The sequence below is a fragment of the Columba livia genome, chromosome 10 (assembly GCF_036013475.1).
Source record: "Columba livia isolate bColLiv1 breed racing homer chromosome 10, bColLiv1.pat.W.v2, whole genome shotgun sequence".
In the NCBI taxonomy this organism is placed as follows: Eukaryota; Metazoa; Chordata; class Aves; order Columbiformes; family Columbidae; genus Columba; species Columba livia.
Window position 1 is genome coordinate 9,917,649 of NC_088611.1, and position 13,513 is coordinate 9,931,161.

The window sequence follows — 13,513 nt, forward strand, 5'->3', positions numbered from 1 at the left end:
CCACCAGTTCCCCCACAATGTCCCAGGCTATTTTTGCCTGACATCTTCATGAGCAGGTAAGAAACTCTTACATAAGGCACAAGAAAACTTAAAAAAAGCCCACTCAACACTTACGTTGAATGCACCCAGAAGAAATAAAGTAGGTTGTAAACCAACTGAAAATATTAGTCGTAATATTGTAGAAGCGATTAAGGCTCGGATGCCGTGGGGCTTAGGGAGAGCTATAACGATGGCCAGAGATATCAGCATGGCTGTCCACAGCAAGCCCGACCAGTGCGGCTCCAGTGTACCTAGGGTGAGAAACAAAACCCATTTCAATATTTTCTATAACCAAACAAAACCCAAATAAATGCCATTTTGTTTTATCTTCGGTGGACATCGATAAGCCTCACGTCCAGACACTGCTTATTTCAAAGCACTAAGGGGAACATCTGAGTCCTGAGCCTTCAGCAGATTTTAATTACAAGCTTGTTACTAAAGCATTAGGCAAATTATAAGTGCCAGTACTATAGGATTCTTAATTTTTGTGTTCATTACTTAAACACCTTGAACTCTAGAAAGTAGAGGCATTTGCTAATGCATGAAATGGGTAGCTGAAGACTGAGAACGTACTCCTCCAGGTCCACATTCACAGCAGATTCTCGTATTACGCTTTTTGTCAAAAACCTTGTACCAGTTTTGGTCATCTCTTGCTATTTCTGGTTCTATTTAGACTGTTCCATGAGACTGTCTGCTTACATAACATCAGCCCCTGTTCCTAAAAATACACTTCTCTGAAAGAGCCATAAAAATATTTAAATGAAAATACCATTTATCCTGGGTTTATGCAGAATAAAAAAGACATTTTTCTTAAACCTGACATTAAAAAATGCTGTTCTTCAAGCAACAGGTACCTCAACAGACAAAAAGGCAAGACCTCTCTGAATTTCATAGCATTCTGCAGCCCTTCTGCAAGAGTCTACTCAGGGGACTGTGTGTCTTATTGGCAAGATATTCACTGAGGGCTGTTTTCTTCCCCTGCCCAAACTCAGGCAGCTTAGGAAATATTACTCTCATCTGACTACCATGAGCAGCCATTTAATTTTGTTCCAAATCACTGTAGATTAATAAAGACAGCAGAGGATAGATGGAAATTAAAACTTAATAAGTGTAAAGTTGAACAGATGTTTCTGCTGTCTGAAGTGAGTTTGGGATCCCAGAGCGACGCTGTCACCACTACGGGAGCTGTCAAACAGCATGAGGTGCAGAGCTCAAAACAAGAGTCATCTGAGCAGGAACGATAACCAGCACAGGGAGGGCAGAGAGAAACTAATGTGCAGAAGCTCATTGAGGAACGACTTGGGATCCTGAAGGCACCTGCACAGGTGCCTGAACATCCCAGCTATTACAGAACCATCCACTGCATGTGAATATATTTGCTTTCTCAAGTTCTAGCAGTTCCCAGCAAAAATACCTTGAGATAATGAAACCCTCAAGTGCTGCCTGTAACACCCTTCTTGGAAAGGCCTGACAGCACAGGCTGCTCAGCAGCGTGAGATTCAATATACAACACAGCCCTTTATTATGACCCGGGCCGGGGAGCACTGGCAGGAAAGAGCAGGGCTCAGGGGACACGCTTGTCCCACCTTCCTGGGGACAGAGAAAGACTGGGAGCAAAGCGGGAGCAGCGTCTTTGCCCTTGGCAAATGGAGCTCACCGAGCCAGCGGCCATTTGACATCAACTGTCCACACCCAAGCCAGCATCTGAGCGCCTGCTGCAAACACATGGAGTTCATTCCATCACTGCTGGAACCGGGAAGACCTGGTAGGAAGTTCTCCCTGTCCCTGTTTCAGTACTGAATTCCAGGCATCCAGTTCTGTTTCTATTCCTCAAGTCAGAAGTTTTACAGCTTCTGCTACAGTCAGATGCTCATTAGCTGCTCAGTTCACCATGTCTGAGCAATTTAAGACACTGACAACTTCCCCCAAATGGTCAGATTTTTTTTTTTTAAAGCTAAGTATAAAATACACATGTATTAATTAAATTTACATTTTTGATTGTAACTAGTAGAGGAAGAGATTTTATCAAAACGTTACCTGATAAAGTATTTCAAATACACAGGGTAGTGCATCTTCAAAATGCCAAATGATTCCCCCCCTGCCAGTCTTGCAACTTGTAATCTCAATGAACTGTTTAATTACTGTCTTTCCTAGCAGCCATAAATACAGACTTTTAAATTTTAACTTGTGATATCAGAAACTAGAGACAGAAAATTCAGTTGCTCTTTGTGCTTGTTAAAACCTTTCAACCAACTGCTGGCCAGAACAGAACCCGGTAGCCCTGTGGTCTGGTGTGACAGGGTGCGATGTTGGGGTCCAGCAGCCAAAACCACAGCCTGATGTTGCAGAAGGTAACTACACTCTTCCCCCTCTCAAGAACACTGGATTTCGGTCTAAGATATCCTATCCCTTCTCACAGCCTTTATGAGTACGCAGAACCCCCAAATGCAAGTTTCCCATGCCCGCTGCCTTCACCCCATGTTACCATAAGCTGCTATCAAACACTACTTGGACAAAACTACAACGCTCCTCCACTTAAATTAACTGGCAAGGCGAAAAAGGGTGAAGCAGCTTTCAGGCTGCACACACAGAGCTCAGCTGATTATTTTTCTGTCTTTGAGCTACACTGTCTTTGGGTTCTGTAGTTAGCGATGAACGTGAAAAAGATGCAGAGGGAAGTTCAATAGGAAAAGATAAGCATCTAACTGGCCCTGTTGCATTATGAATCTCATAGAAAGGGAAGTAGAGGCTTGAACATGAGTCACCCTCTCCAGAAGGACGTTTTACTGCTGGGGTCCTTATTCACTCCAGTTGACAGCGACCTGGCAAAAGCTCCTACCTAGGCGTTGCCTCTACACCAGCTTTGCAAGCAATAAACACGACAGATGCACTCACTAGAATATTTCCCCAGATTCGCAGATTCTTGCTGACCTGAATCCAGCCCTGGACCTGCCCTGGGGTATGTCTCTTGGGAGAGGTGGGATCTAAGGAAGCACAGCTGAATCTCATCAGGGCTCACTGGGAGTTAGTTACTGAATTGGCTCAAAGAACCATCACTGTCACATAAACCCACTGTTTGGATCAAAAGCCACTTCCATGAGTCCTATTACAGCAAGATTGTGCAATTCCACATGAACCATGCATGTTATGCCACACTTTAGGTTTGGAATGAGAGCCAGCCCAGCTGCTGCTTGGGGACAGCAGGGAGCCTGGGAGCAGTGGGATGCTCCTGAGCCAAGGACATTGGGCACCCTCCTCCTCCTCGCTCCCCAGGGCAACCTCTGCTCCAAGTGCTCGCAGGGCAAGGGGCTCCCGAAGAGACAGTGACATAGGGGACATGGGTTCTTCTTCTGCATCCATCATTGATTTCTAATGGCAGGAGGGTAGGTCACTTGACCCCCATACAGCTGATAATCACGCTCACCCAGCCCCAACACGCGAAGGCCTCCTGAAGTGCTGTGTAACCACCAAAGTTTTACAGAAAATGACTTTAATAAAATGCAAGCTCAAGGAAAACAACAAATTAACATTTCTCATATTTTTAGTCCAATACTTAACAGCAGAACTTTAAAACAAAGTATAACAGTCAAGTAATTAACGGTGGATGTCAGACTTTGATAATTTTTTCCCCTTAGGAAAAAGCCTGGCTCTACATTTTCCTTAAAAATGCCTCAAGAAAAAAGTGAGCCAGAACAGCACAATTTAAATCAAGGAGATTAAAAAAGCCAACTTCCGTTCTACTTTGCCCACTGAAGTAAACAGGGATGCATAGACAAGTGGGGGACTGAATTTGGCTCATTGTACTTCATTTGTTCACATGTTTTTGTATATTAAATATTGGTACCTCCTCGAATTCCTTTGAATGGATAGAAAAATGCCACAAGCAGGTTCATAAGGACAGCCAGGTTAAAGGAAATGCTGCTCCAGAAGGACATGTTGCGAGCACACCAGTATAGGAAAGGTTGAGCTGCAAAAGAGAGAAATAATTCTTTTTAATGGAGCATTAAAAAAAGAGTTCTATATAAAAAAAACTATGTCTGCCAAGACTAAGTTTATCGTTAGTTTGCCCAAAAGCACATCATCAACAACAGTAATGTTCATGGCTTATTCTGAAGTTTATTTGATTACTCTCTATCTTTGGGGTACCTGCAGTTTCCTTGATAGTGCTTTAAGGCAAAGGACTCATGTTAAAAAGGAAAGTATTTTCAAACATGATTCAGCAGCAGCATGAGAACAAGTTCAGAAATGCCAGCGACAGCAACAAAGCTAAAATGTTTAGGACCAGCTGCCAAAGCCATAAGACAACTTTACTTCAAGCTGATAACAGACCCATATAGTCCCAGAATGAAACCCGAGGTGAAGCTGGGCTGGCCTTCCCTCTGGGCAAAGGACACGGGCGCATCTGCACAGAGCCGAGGGTACAGTTAAACTGCTGCACATTTTAAATTCTTAACATTACATACGCATACTTTTCAAAAGGACTCCTAATTTTAATAATCTCTGCAGCTAGAATCAGGAGGCACAGAAAGCAAAGAGACTCATTTTCTGAAGTGGTCGTGGACCAGAAGATGACAAGAACAGCTACGAAGCTGCCTTACAGTAATTCCCTCTGCATAAAGGCAAAATCCCCCTGATTTTAGCTCCTGCAGGCTTACTGCATAGCAAATGGGATACACTGCTGAAATCCAGAGCGGCAAAAAAAATAATCTATTAATAATGCTCTCAAAGAAGGGAAAGAACTAATGTTTTTCCCCGTTGGAAGGAGGTAACGTTTACATGTATCAGAGAGCAATGTCAAAGAAGCTCACAGGGAAATTTAGGGAAAAGATGAAAATGCAAACTCTGGGGCTGAAAAGAAGAGTAAATTAATGAATGCAGCAATTCTGAGCCTCACAGTATCCACCACCTCTCTTCAGCAAATCACCTCTCTTCTAGCATCCTAAGCAAAAAAATGGGTTAAAAGAATTATACAATGGCTCATTATACTGAGTTGAAATGCACATAAAAAGCAAATGTATTGAACAGCTGAATGCAAAGGAAAGGACTACAAAAAGGTACCCCGTCACTGTAAGAATATAAGCTTCATTGCACCTAATTACCCAGGCACATGGTAGGCCTCATTTAAATGCAATGTAGCAACGTTTTGAATATATTATGCATTGATTTTCTGAATTATTTCTGTTCTCCATTTCATTCTAACTGGAAGAATTTGTAAACAAGTTGAATTCATTGGTATGAAACTGTTATACGAAGGGTCATTATAAAGTTCCAGGTTTTACTTCAAACTTTCCTTTGGGAATGGGCACAGCCCTGTGTAGCCCTTCTCCTGGTTCCGGTGGGCTCACTGGAATTCTTAATTAAGACTTGGGGAGCCTTACAGTGCTCAGCTGATGGGCCAGCACCATGAGCTCAAGGGGCAGCTGCACAGGCCTTTGTAAAGACTTTTTTACAGTCTTTCTCAGGTCTGAATAATCTCTAAGTGGTATCACATGAACACAGCACAGAGATCACGTCTCAAAAACACAAACCTGTACTTAAAACATGAGAAACAAATCCATAAACATAAGAATAACACCCAGAGGCCAAACAAGACCAGAATTATTAGGAAACAGAAAAAATTATTCTGGTTGCTTAAAGAAAAAAAGAAATATTCTCCACTTCTGCAGGTGGATCGTGATCAGTTTGTGGTCTATTGTTAATTATGGATGTCTTCACAGCTTGCCTGGAGATAGCCTCAATAAAGACAATAAAGAAACTAAATAATCTAGACTTAAACAACCAAATCTAATAGAATATATGGATGCTGTCAAAGACAAAGTTGTCTGTTTATTTGGGATGCCATATACTCCCATATATCTCATAGTGCTCTTACAAGTCAGGTTAGGAAGCAGCTCCCTGGGTATTTTGATGCTGTCATAAGTACTAAACCATTGTTAAGTGGAAATAGCTCCAGTCTATTTAGTATTCATACACATGAAAAATGTTTCAGTAGGTTTCAGGCAGTCTTATCTATGCCTGACTTCGATAATTTTAAATAATATGCTTATAATTGCTTTTCTCTGTTAAACAACCTATTTACATATATTACACATACATCCCAACAATCAGAAGCAAATATTGAGTTTCCGTTACCAAATGTGCAACACATCATCAGCTCTAGTGTGAACTGTGCATACGCATTCTAAAAACAAACTGGAAGGAGTCTACGCTCCTCGTGGTGGTGCACAGTGAAAGGGCGAAATGCAACCGCCAGAGGCTGTGACAAGGGAAATAATTCTATAACAAAGAATTTTCACAATGAGGAAGGTCAAGAGGTCCCTCCTCACCTAACTTTTTCCTATGAAATGCAAGGCTGAATGAATACCAGCGAGGTCTCTGTCAGGGGAAAACCTCTGCTAAGCGCACTGGTGAGGATCGCCGGGCACCGCAGGCGGCTGTAGGGCACGAGCCCACCTTCGCTTTGCTCGCCGAGGTGGTTCTGGACCAGCCTGTGCTCTTGCACTAATAAGGGGAGTTTAGCTGATTCAAGCACAGGCAACAACACCAGTGGTATCAGATGGCAGATGCTGACTTGAGCAGGAAATAACTGCTCTATCTCTCACATTTTAGAGGGTCATTGTTGGTAAATTCTCCCCACTCATCACTGCCCACTGAAGCTGAGCCTCATGTGCAACTTTTCTCTTCGAGCAAAACAAGATTTTTTTTTTTTTATTATTTTTTTAATAACTTGAAGCAAATAAGTTAGAAAGTTTATTGGGGGAAGTAGTGCCACTATATGGAACAAAATAAAATTTTAGGTTTACCTAGCTCCCAGTGGGAACCTGAGGCAAAAGCAGTGCTCAAAAAAGCTCACTTTCAGATATTTTAGCATCACAGGACTGGAAGGGACTCCATTGATATGTCTGCCCCCCTATTCTTTGCCCAAAAAAAGGACAAATTCCACTTTTACCGCTACTGGAAAATGCATGTTCAACCTGTAAAATCCCTCCAATTGCTGAAGATGCCATAAGTCTGTGTTACATTACCCAGCCTCAGTCCCCCTCGCAAAGCAAGGGAACCGCTTTGTGTTCCCAGTGCAGGGAAGGAGAACAGACCACTGCTTTCTTCAGCTGTGTCTTCTCCATTTCTCTCTATCACCAAATGCCTTCTCATTTAAGCTAAGCCTCCACAAATTTGTTCCTTCCTGTTGGATCTTAAAAAAGATGACCTGTGAGCCCTTCTTACCACTTTCCCCTGGATCCCCTCCAGTTGGTCCATATTGCTCTTGCATTAAGCTTGACTTCATTACAGTATCTTGCAATTGTGCAGAGGAGCAGACTCTTTCAAACAATTATCAAGGTTGCTGCCACACTGGGGAACCATCTGCTACCAAGTCGATGTTTCAAACTCTGAAAACCTGACCTTGGTGCTGTGCTGGTCAGGCTCCACACAACCACACTGGCAACAGCAACCTACCTCGCAATTTCTTTTGCCAGTTCATCTCATTAAAGAGATCTTCTGATTTCATGAAGAAGTCATTGATCTTGCTGCCTTGTTCGTCCCTCTCCGTGGTATAATATATCCTCAGCTTGGACTCCTTCGTGAGGAATTCACAGATACTGGGCACAGGGAAGACTATTTGCTCCATGGTACGGTCCGACCTGACAATCTGAACAGCAGCCTTATTAGAATTCTTCCTAGTTTCTAAAAGCTGTTATTTCTTGATTTGTCTTACTTCTTCCCCCCCTCCCTTTCAAACAAGCTACCTGTAGGAACTTGGGACACATTTCCGTAGAACAGCAGCTTGACAGAGACTTAATTTACCTTTCAAAGCAGGCCTACATTTGGCTCCAAGAATTATAATTTCTATGCTGTGGTCTTATCCTGGCAGTACTGTTCTTAGCTGGGATTTCCAAGTGCCCCAGTGAATCCTGCACCAAAGCTGTGCTGAATTTCAGAGCAATCTGTTTGTCCAATTCAAGAATCTTAGCCACAAATTGCACAGGCAAGTATGAGCAATAATTGTTACATTTATATTGCTTCTTAGAGAGTTTTGTGAACTCTCCATATTTGTACATGTTTTACTTTTAAAAAGCATCTTAGATTGTACATCAGGCCAAATTGTCATTTTAATACAGAGAGAATGGCAAAAGCTATCACCAACTTTCTGGATTCAGCAACAGCACTGGCCAAAATGTAACATAAGCGAAGTTACACTTCCTCTGCCAAGAGAGCTCTGCTCAGCTCCATCTTAAAGCCCACACATGACAGCTCAAAAATAGCTCCCCCCCAGCGGCTGTCAAAAAATAAAATAAAAAGTACATATATATATTCTTATGTCAAAGATGACAGTCCACACACAGGTAGTCAGTTCAATCAAAATATCACGCATAATGTAACTGTTGTTTAACTCCACAGTTTCTCTTCCAAGCAGCTCCTTCCACAGTGGAATGTTCCCCCCCCACACCTCCCGGCAGCCACTGGTTTTCCCCGTACCTCAATCTGTGCCGTGTGCTTGGCGTAAAACTCCAGAGCCTCATCTCCCTCTATCTGACCTCCCGGCTTCAGCATGTTCTGCAGCTCTTTGTTATGACGAGCCAACTAAAATAAAGGAATGCAAAGGGAGTGGGAGACACCAGATGTCTCTCTATGATATTAAATTTCTGATTTTTGGCATAAAAAAAGAAATAGTACGCAGTCAGCTGCTAAGAAAGGGCAAAGTTGACAGAAGGCTTGTTCTATTCCAACCAGACACCCTGCCGCTCTATTTTGGGCGCAAGTCAGAATGATTCAAATATGCTTTTTTTTTTTTTTAATATCCGTGTTGTACTTCTCCTTTACCCATCCTCTCCCACCCTTTGTCTGACTCGGGAAACTTATTGAACATTCACATTTGGTCTATCCTTCTACACCCACCCTGATTCAAAGGTGTGCTAATGACACAAGTATCTATGCAGGGACAGAAGAGAAAATTCGCATCATTTGAAAAGCAGATGCACAGAGCACAGCTCCAAAAATACTTCTGGATGCTCCAAATTCATCTTACAGCAGACTGATGATCTTTCTTCTCAGATGCTAAAGGAACACAAAGTTTCTAATGCAGTGATACATGTAGCATCAATATATTAAAGCAAATCTAGATATATTTCCCCCCCTTGTTTTTTTACCTTTCAACCACCACACTGTATCAATACAACAAACCTGACTGGCTCCAGCATAGAGGGAATGTGGCAAGACCATAAAAGCAGAGTGAGATTTCTGCTTACGGTTTAATTGATCTGTGAGTAGCATTTCTTTGGGAGTATAAAGTAACCTTTGACACAGCTGAAAAATAATACATTGCTCCCCAGTACTGCCAAGAACTTGAATCGCATGTCTTCAGAAACTTGGTCAAGAACCTGCCTGCTTCCCATTATGAAAGAAAACTCCAACAATTTTCTTATATTATAGAATTTTCTCACTCTTTAAGGATTGGAATTTGGTCTGATAAAAAGAGAATGCACAGTGAATTTGTCTCAGAGGTGAGCCATTAAGACAGCTTCAGGGAGAGGCAGACCTCTTGCTATTCACAGTTTGTGACTCTTGATGCTACAAAAGCTGTAGATGAAATTCTACCTGATGAGCTAATATATAAATGTTGTGTCCCACGTTCCTTGGAGATGCTGCAAGATCTTCACCATTCTCTCCATCCTCAAATTCCACTTCTCCTTGCAGATAAGCCTTCTTTATCACTTCCACCTACAAAGGGAGACACAGGCCAATGAAGAGAGGTCAGGCTGAAGGCTAAAGTCTGCTAAGGCCAGTATACATTTGTCACTCTTGCAGAGGTGAAAGGAAGCTGAGCATATAGATTCAGGAGGAAGGTCAATGGGCTTCTCAACATGCAGGATAAAACAGGAGACCTCAGCTCAGCCGCTTCATCCCAACTCATTGACACAAGAAACTAAACTTCACCTTCCCCTCCAGGTAACATATTCCAGGCCACCCTCACCACATGCTGCATCATGTTCTGACCTTGGCCTCTGCCGTAGCTACGTGCGCCAAGACAAGCTGACAGTGTTTCAGCTGCACTTTGAATGTCCTGTTTGTGTTTTCACCAGTTAATACATTAACCAGCCTGAAAGTCTGCTACAGTCTACTGAACAGCTTTTAGGTCACAAGGAAGTTTTGTTTCTCGGACTCTTGTGCAAATAACTTCCGCGTGTGGATTCCAAAGCATCAGATGATGCTCCTTCCCTGCCTTCTGCAGGACGCTGAACGCCTCGTCCATAGCATTCGGCAAGGCTTCCCTACCGCTTGTACTGCCCAGGAACCAGGCAGACGCATCCCCTCAATGAAATCCTTGAAATGTCTTCCAGTTGGCAGCGACCCATGCACAGACCTCTTGCAGCACCTCTGGGGTGGATGCGGCCCCCCCAGTCTCCACAGTGCTGCTGTAACTGGCTTGAAGGGAGTCAGAGGTTTTGGAGCAACCCAGGCACTCACCAGCTCTTTGGGTCTCATGTTGTAGAGGATCCTCTCTGCGTTCTCGCTGTCGTGCCTGCTCTCCATGATCGCCAAGAGCAGTTTCGAAGCATTGTTCTGAAAGGAGGGGAAAAAAACCAGCAATCACTGCCAGCAGTCAAAAAAAATTAGGGTATCCAGCTTGTGTGCAACCAACCCTGCTGCCCAGAAGGGCTTGAGATACCTGGTTTCTGCAAATCCGAGCCACGGGCAGGCACAGCCTCCCAGCCAGCCTACTGCAGGACTGCTCAGCCTCACCTCCCAAACACACCTTCTCCAGCAATTATGGAGATACACAGCTTAGTAGTATTTTTATCAGTTTATTTCCCAAACCCTACTATTGGAGCACATCAGATTAACCCAAGTTAAGGTTCAGATTTCTCAAATGCTGAGCTTTCAAGCTTGTGTGTATTATTCTGTCTTGTTTACAGTAGTACTACTACAAGCTCTCAACTCCAAAATACTGTTGATTAAATCAAAGGACAACCAAGGCTGAAGACAGAGACGCGCTTCACTGCTTTTAACTGAAAATTACTCTGCGACCTGCTCATGCCAAGAAAGAGAGGGAGGAAATGGGAAAGTACCACAAGGCACCAGACTACTTTAATATGAACAATTAAGATTAAGATCCATCACGACTGACAATAAAAACCAATAAAAGTATTTAATTTTGAAGTATAATGCTAATTGAGTCTAAAAGCATTTTTTATTAAGAATAATAAAAAACCCACATTACCCATAATAATGGTGTGAGTCAGCAACGGAAAACAGCTAGACATTGCACTATAAGACAACAGTAAATCAGAAAGGAAATATTTCTCAAACATACGCTGAGAAGCAGAAGCGCTCTGTGACTACTGTTGCTAGAAGACAACCTGCTAGTGTATTCTGAAACCAGCACCAGGCTTAATTATTTCAACATTAATACGAACAGCCCTAAAAAATTATTGATGACTTAACATCAACTGATTAAACAACAGCAATAAACTATCGGGGAAACTAGAGGCAGCATGAGAAATTTTACGTCCATCGTATAGGTAGAAGCTCACCAACACAAGAGAAGTTTTCATCAGACTTAGATTTTTAACAGGAAATTATTTTCTAATTCCTCAGAATACCTTGACAACCTTCATCCCTTCCATCTGAAAACTGGTGGCTCCAGGTTATCACTTAAAAAATGAAATACCTTTGACAAACAATCTTTGGGCACTGCCTCCAGCTCGCTGATGCATATCATTTTTTGGCAGTTATGAATACTGGGATATAATAAACACCCACATAATTCCAACAATAAAATTATGTTTCATCTTACTGTTAATGTGAAACACAAAATATTCACTTGCCTTCAGTTCCAGTACAAGGTCCATCCTCTTCTTTCCCAAAGGATTGATGTCATTGAGAATTAACGCTGTGATGATGTCAATACCATTGGACTCGTGAGTAGCAATGCAGTTCTGTCCAAAGAAAATCCAAACTTCAGTAATTGTCTATGCTAAAAACACAGCCTAGGCTGGTGACCCAGCCAGAAGAGTCCTCTCTTTCATCACCTGGTAAGCTGTTTGAGACGGATAACTGAACAGAAAACTCTGGTCAGTGGAATAACAAGAAATTAAGGCCTTTTGTTTCAGGCTTTTCCTATCATCAGCTATGGCATGTTCTACTGAAACCACCCAGCCTCAGGAAGCAGCAGAGTTGATAAGTGAACCATGTATGTGCCAAAGCATCCAGGGTGAATACATAGCTAAGGAAGAACACTGTTTTACTAAGATTAGGGAGAGTTTTCTTTATTTTAGATGTGCCAATCAACATCTACTTCAGTCCTGTCCAGCCACAGAATGTGAATTTCCACAGCCTTCTTGCTTACTCTTTAATCCAGCTTTTGTAACAGCCAATACCTAAAACGTACAAGCTGACGGTAGCTTGCTGCCTTCAAAACCCAAAGCCCTGCTCTGTTGTTGAGTTCCACTACAAAGATGCACACACATCTAAAGGTTGTTATTCCACCTGGTTTGTAGTACAGAAAGAAACTCAGTTATAAACTGATGTGCACAGCTATCTCTTCAGTATGGTTTATTCTAGACTTCAGAGTTAATTGGGACTCATTGAAACAGTGATAGCAAGAGCCATATTTAGACAAAAGGCAGAAGAAATGTGCCTGACTAAATGGTGATGCTGCTCCAAGACACCTGTACGACCTGTGGGAAGGTGTGGTGGACAAGAACAGCTAAGCAGTACAACTACCCCTGCCCTCTCATCCTTCTCACTGGAGCAAAGTGTAATTCCTGAGCACCTCAAACCTCCTGCTGTGCAAACAAAGTATCTTCCCATGTTCCTTGCTGATGATTCAACCTTCAAAGCACAGAGCGGATGAAGTCCAGCTGTGGGTCAGTAACTACTTTATCCAATAGCATTGTTGTAATTATTCAGTTATGCCTTCCCAGTAATGTGGTTTTGTAAACCACTGTGCTTGCTTTTAAAACAGTTATTCCTGTTCAGAGCAGAACAAGTCACTGACAATGAGCATGGTTTTGTGGGGAGCAGGACAGGGAGAGCCTCACCACCCAGCAGACACTTGGTGGTCCTCACCAACACCCAACCCACACTCACTGGGAACCACCACCACATCACCCTGCAAGCACATGGACATTCGTCAGTGACCTGCACCTGTGCCTAGACATGAGACTATGTCTGAAAATAAACTCAACACGGTCATCACCTTCTCTAATGAAGCTACAGAGCTCAGGCTTCCCCCATAAGTCTTGGGGAGGACACATTTCTGGTCTCACTTACAACAGGCAGAGCTTGGTTTTTGCAACATTTTCTCTAGAAAGTATTTGAAGCACAAAAATTCCCCACCACCCCTGTCTGTCGAGTCTAATAAAACAATTTAAGTCCTAGGAAAAATCTTGGATGCTTTGAGTGGTTCAAGTCCTCAGAAGGGGCCTTGAGAAACAAAAGCTGATAATTATGAGTTTATAAAGAAAAAAAAAAC

The 13,513-nt window shown here is 42.6% G+C and overlaps 1 protein-coding gene across 16 annotated transcripts in view; it reads right to left on the reverse strand.

Moving 5' to 3' along the window:
• Window positions 1–13,513, reverse strand: part of ITPR1 (inositol 1,4,5-trisphosphate receptor type 1) — a 174,398-nt gene that overhangs the window by 26,482 nt on the left and 134,403 nt on the right. For all 16 annotated transcript variants that reach the window (XM_065074564.1, XM_065074557.1, XM_065074555.1 and 13 more), the window contains 7 exons: window positions 11,865–11,975; window positions 10,504–10,599; window positions 9,634–9,756; window positions 8,515–8,619; window positions 7,495–7,687; window positions 3,884–4,006; window positions 115–290 (listed from right to left, as the gene is read on the reverse strand). In XM_065074564.1, coding sequence (XP_064930636.1) covers window positions 115–290; window positions 3,884–4,006; window positions 7,495–7,687; window positions 8,515–8,619; window positions 9,634–9,756; window positions 10,504–10,599; window positions 11,865–11,975 — 927 coding nt within the window. The remainder of the gene's footprint in view (window positions 1–114; window positions 291–3,883; window positions 4,007–7,494; window positions 7,688–8,514; window positions 8,620–9,633; window positions 9,757–10,503; window positions 10,600–11,864; window positions 11,976–13,513) is intronic.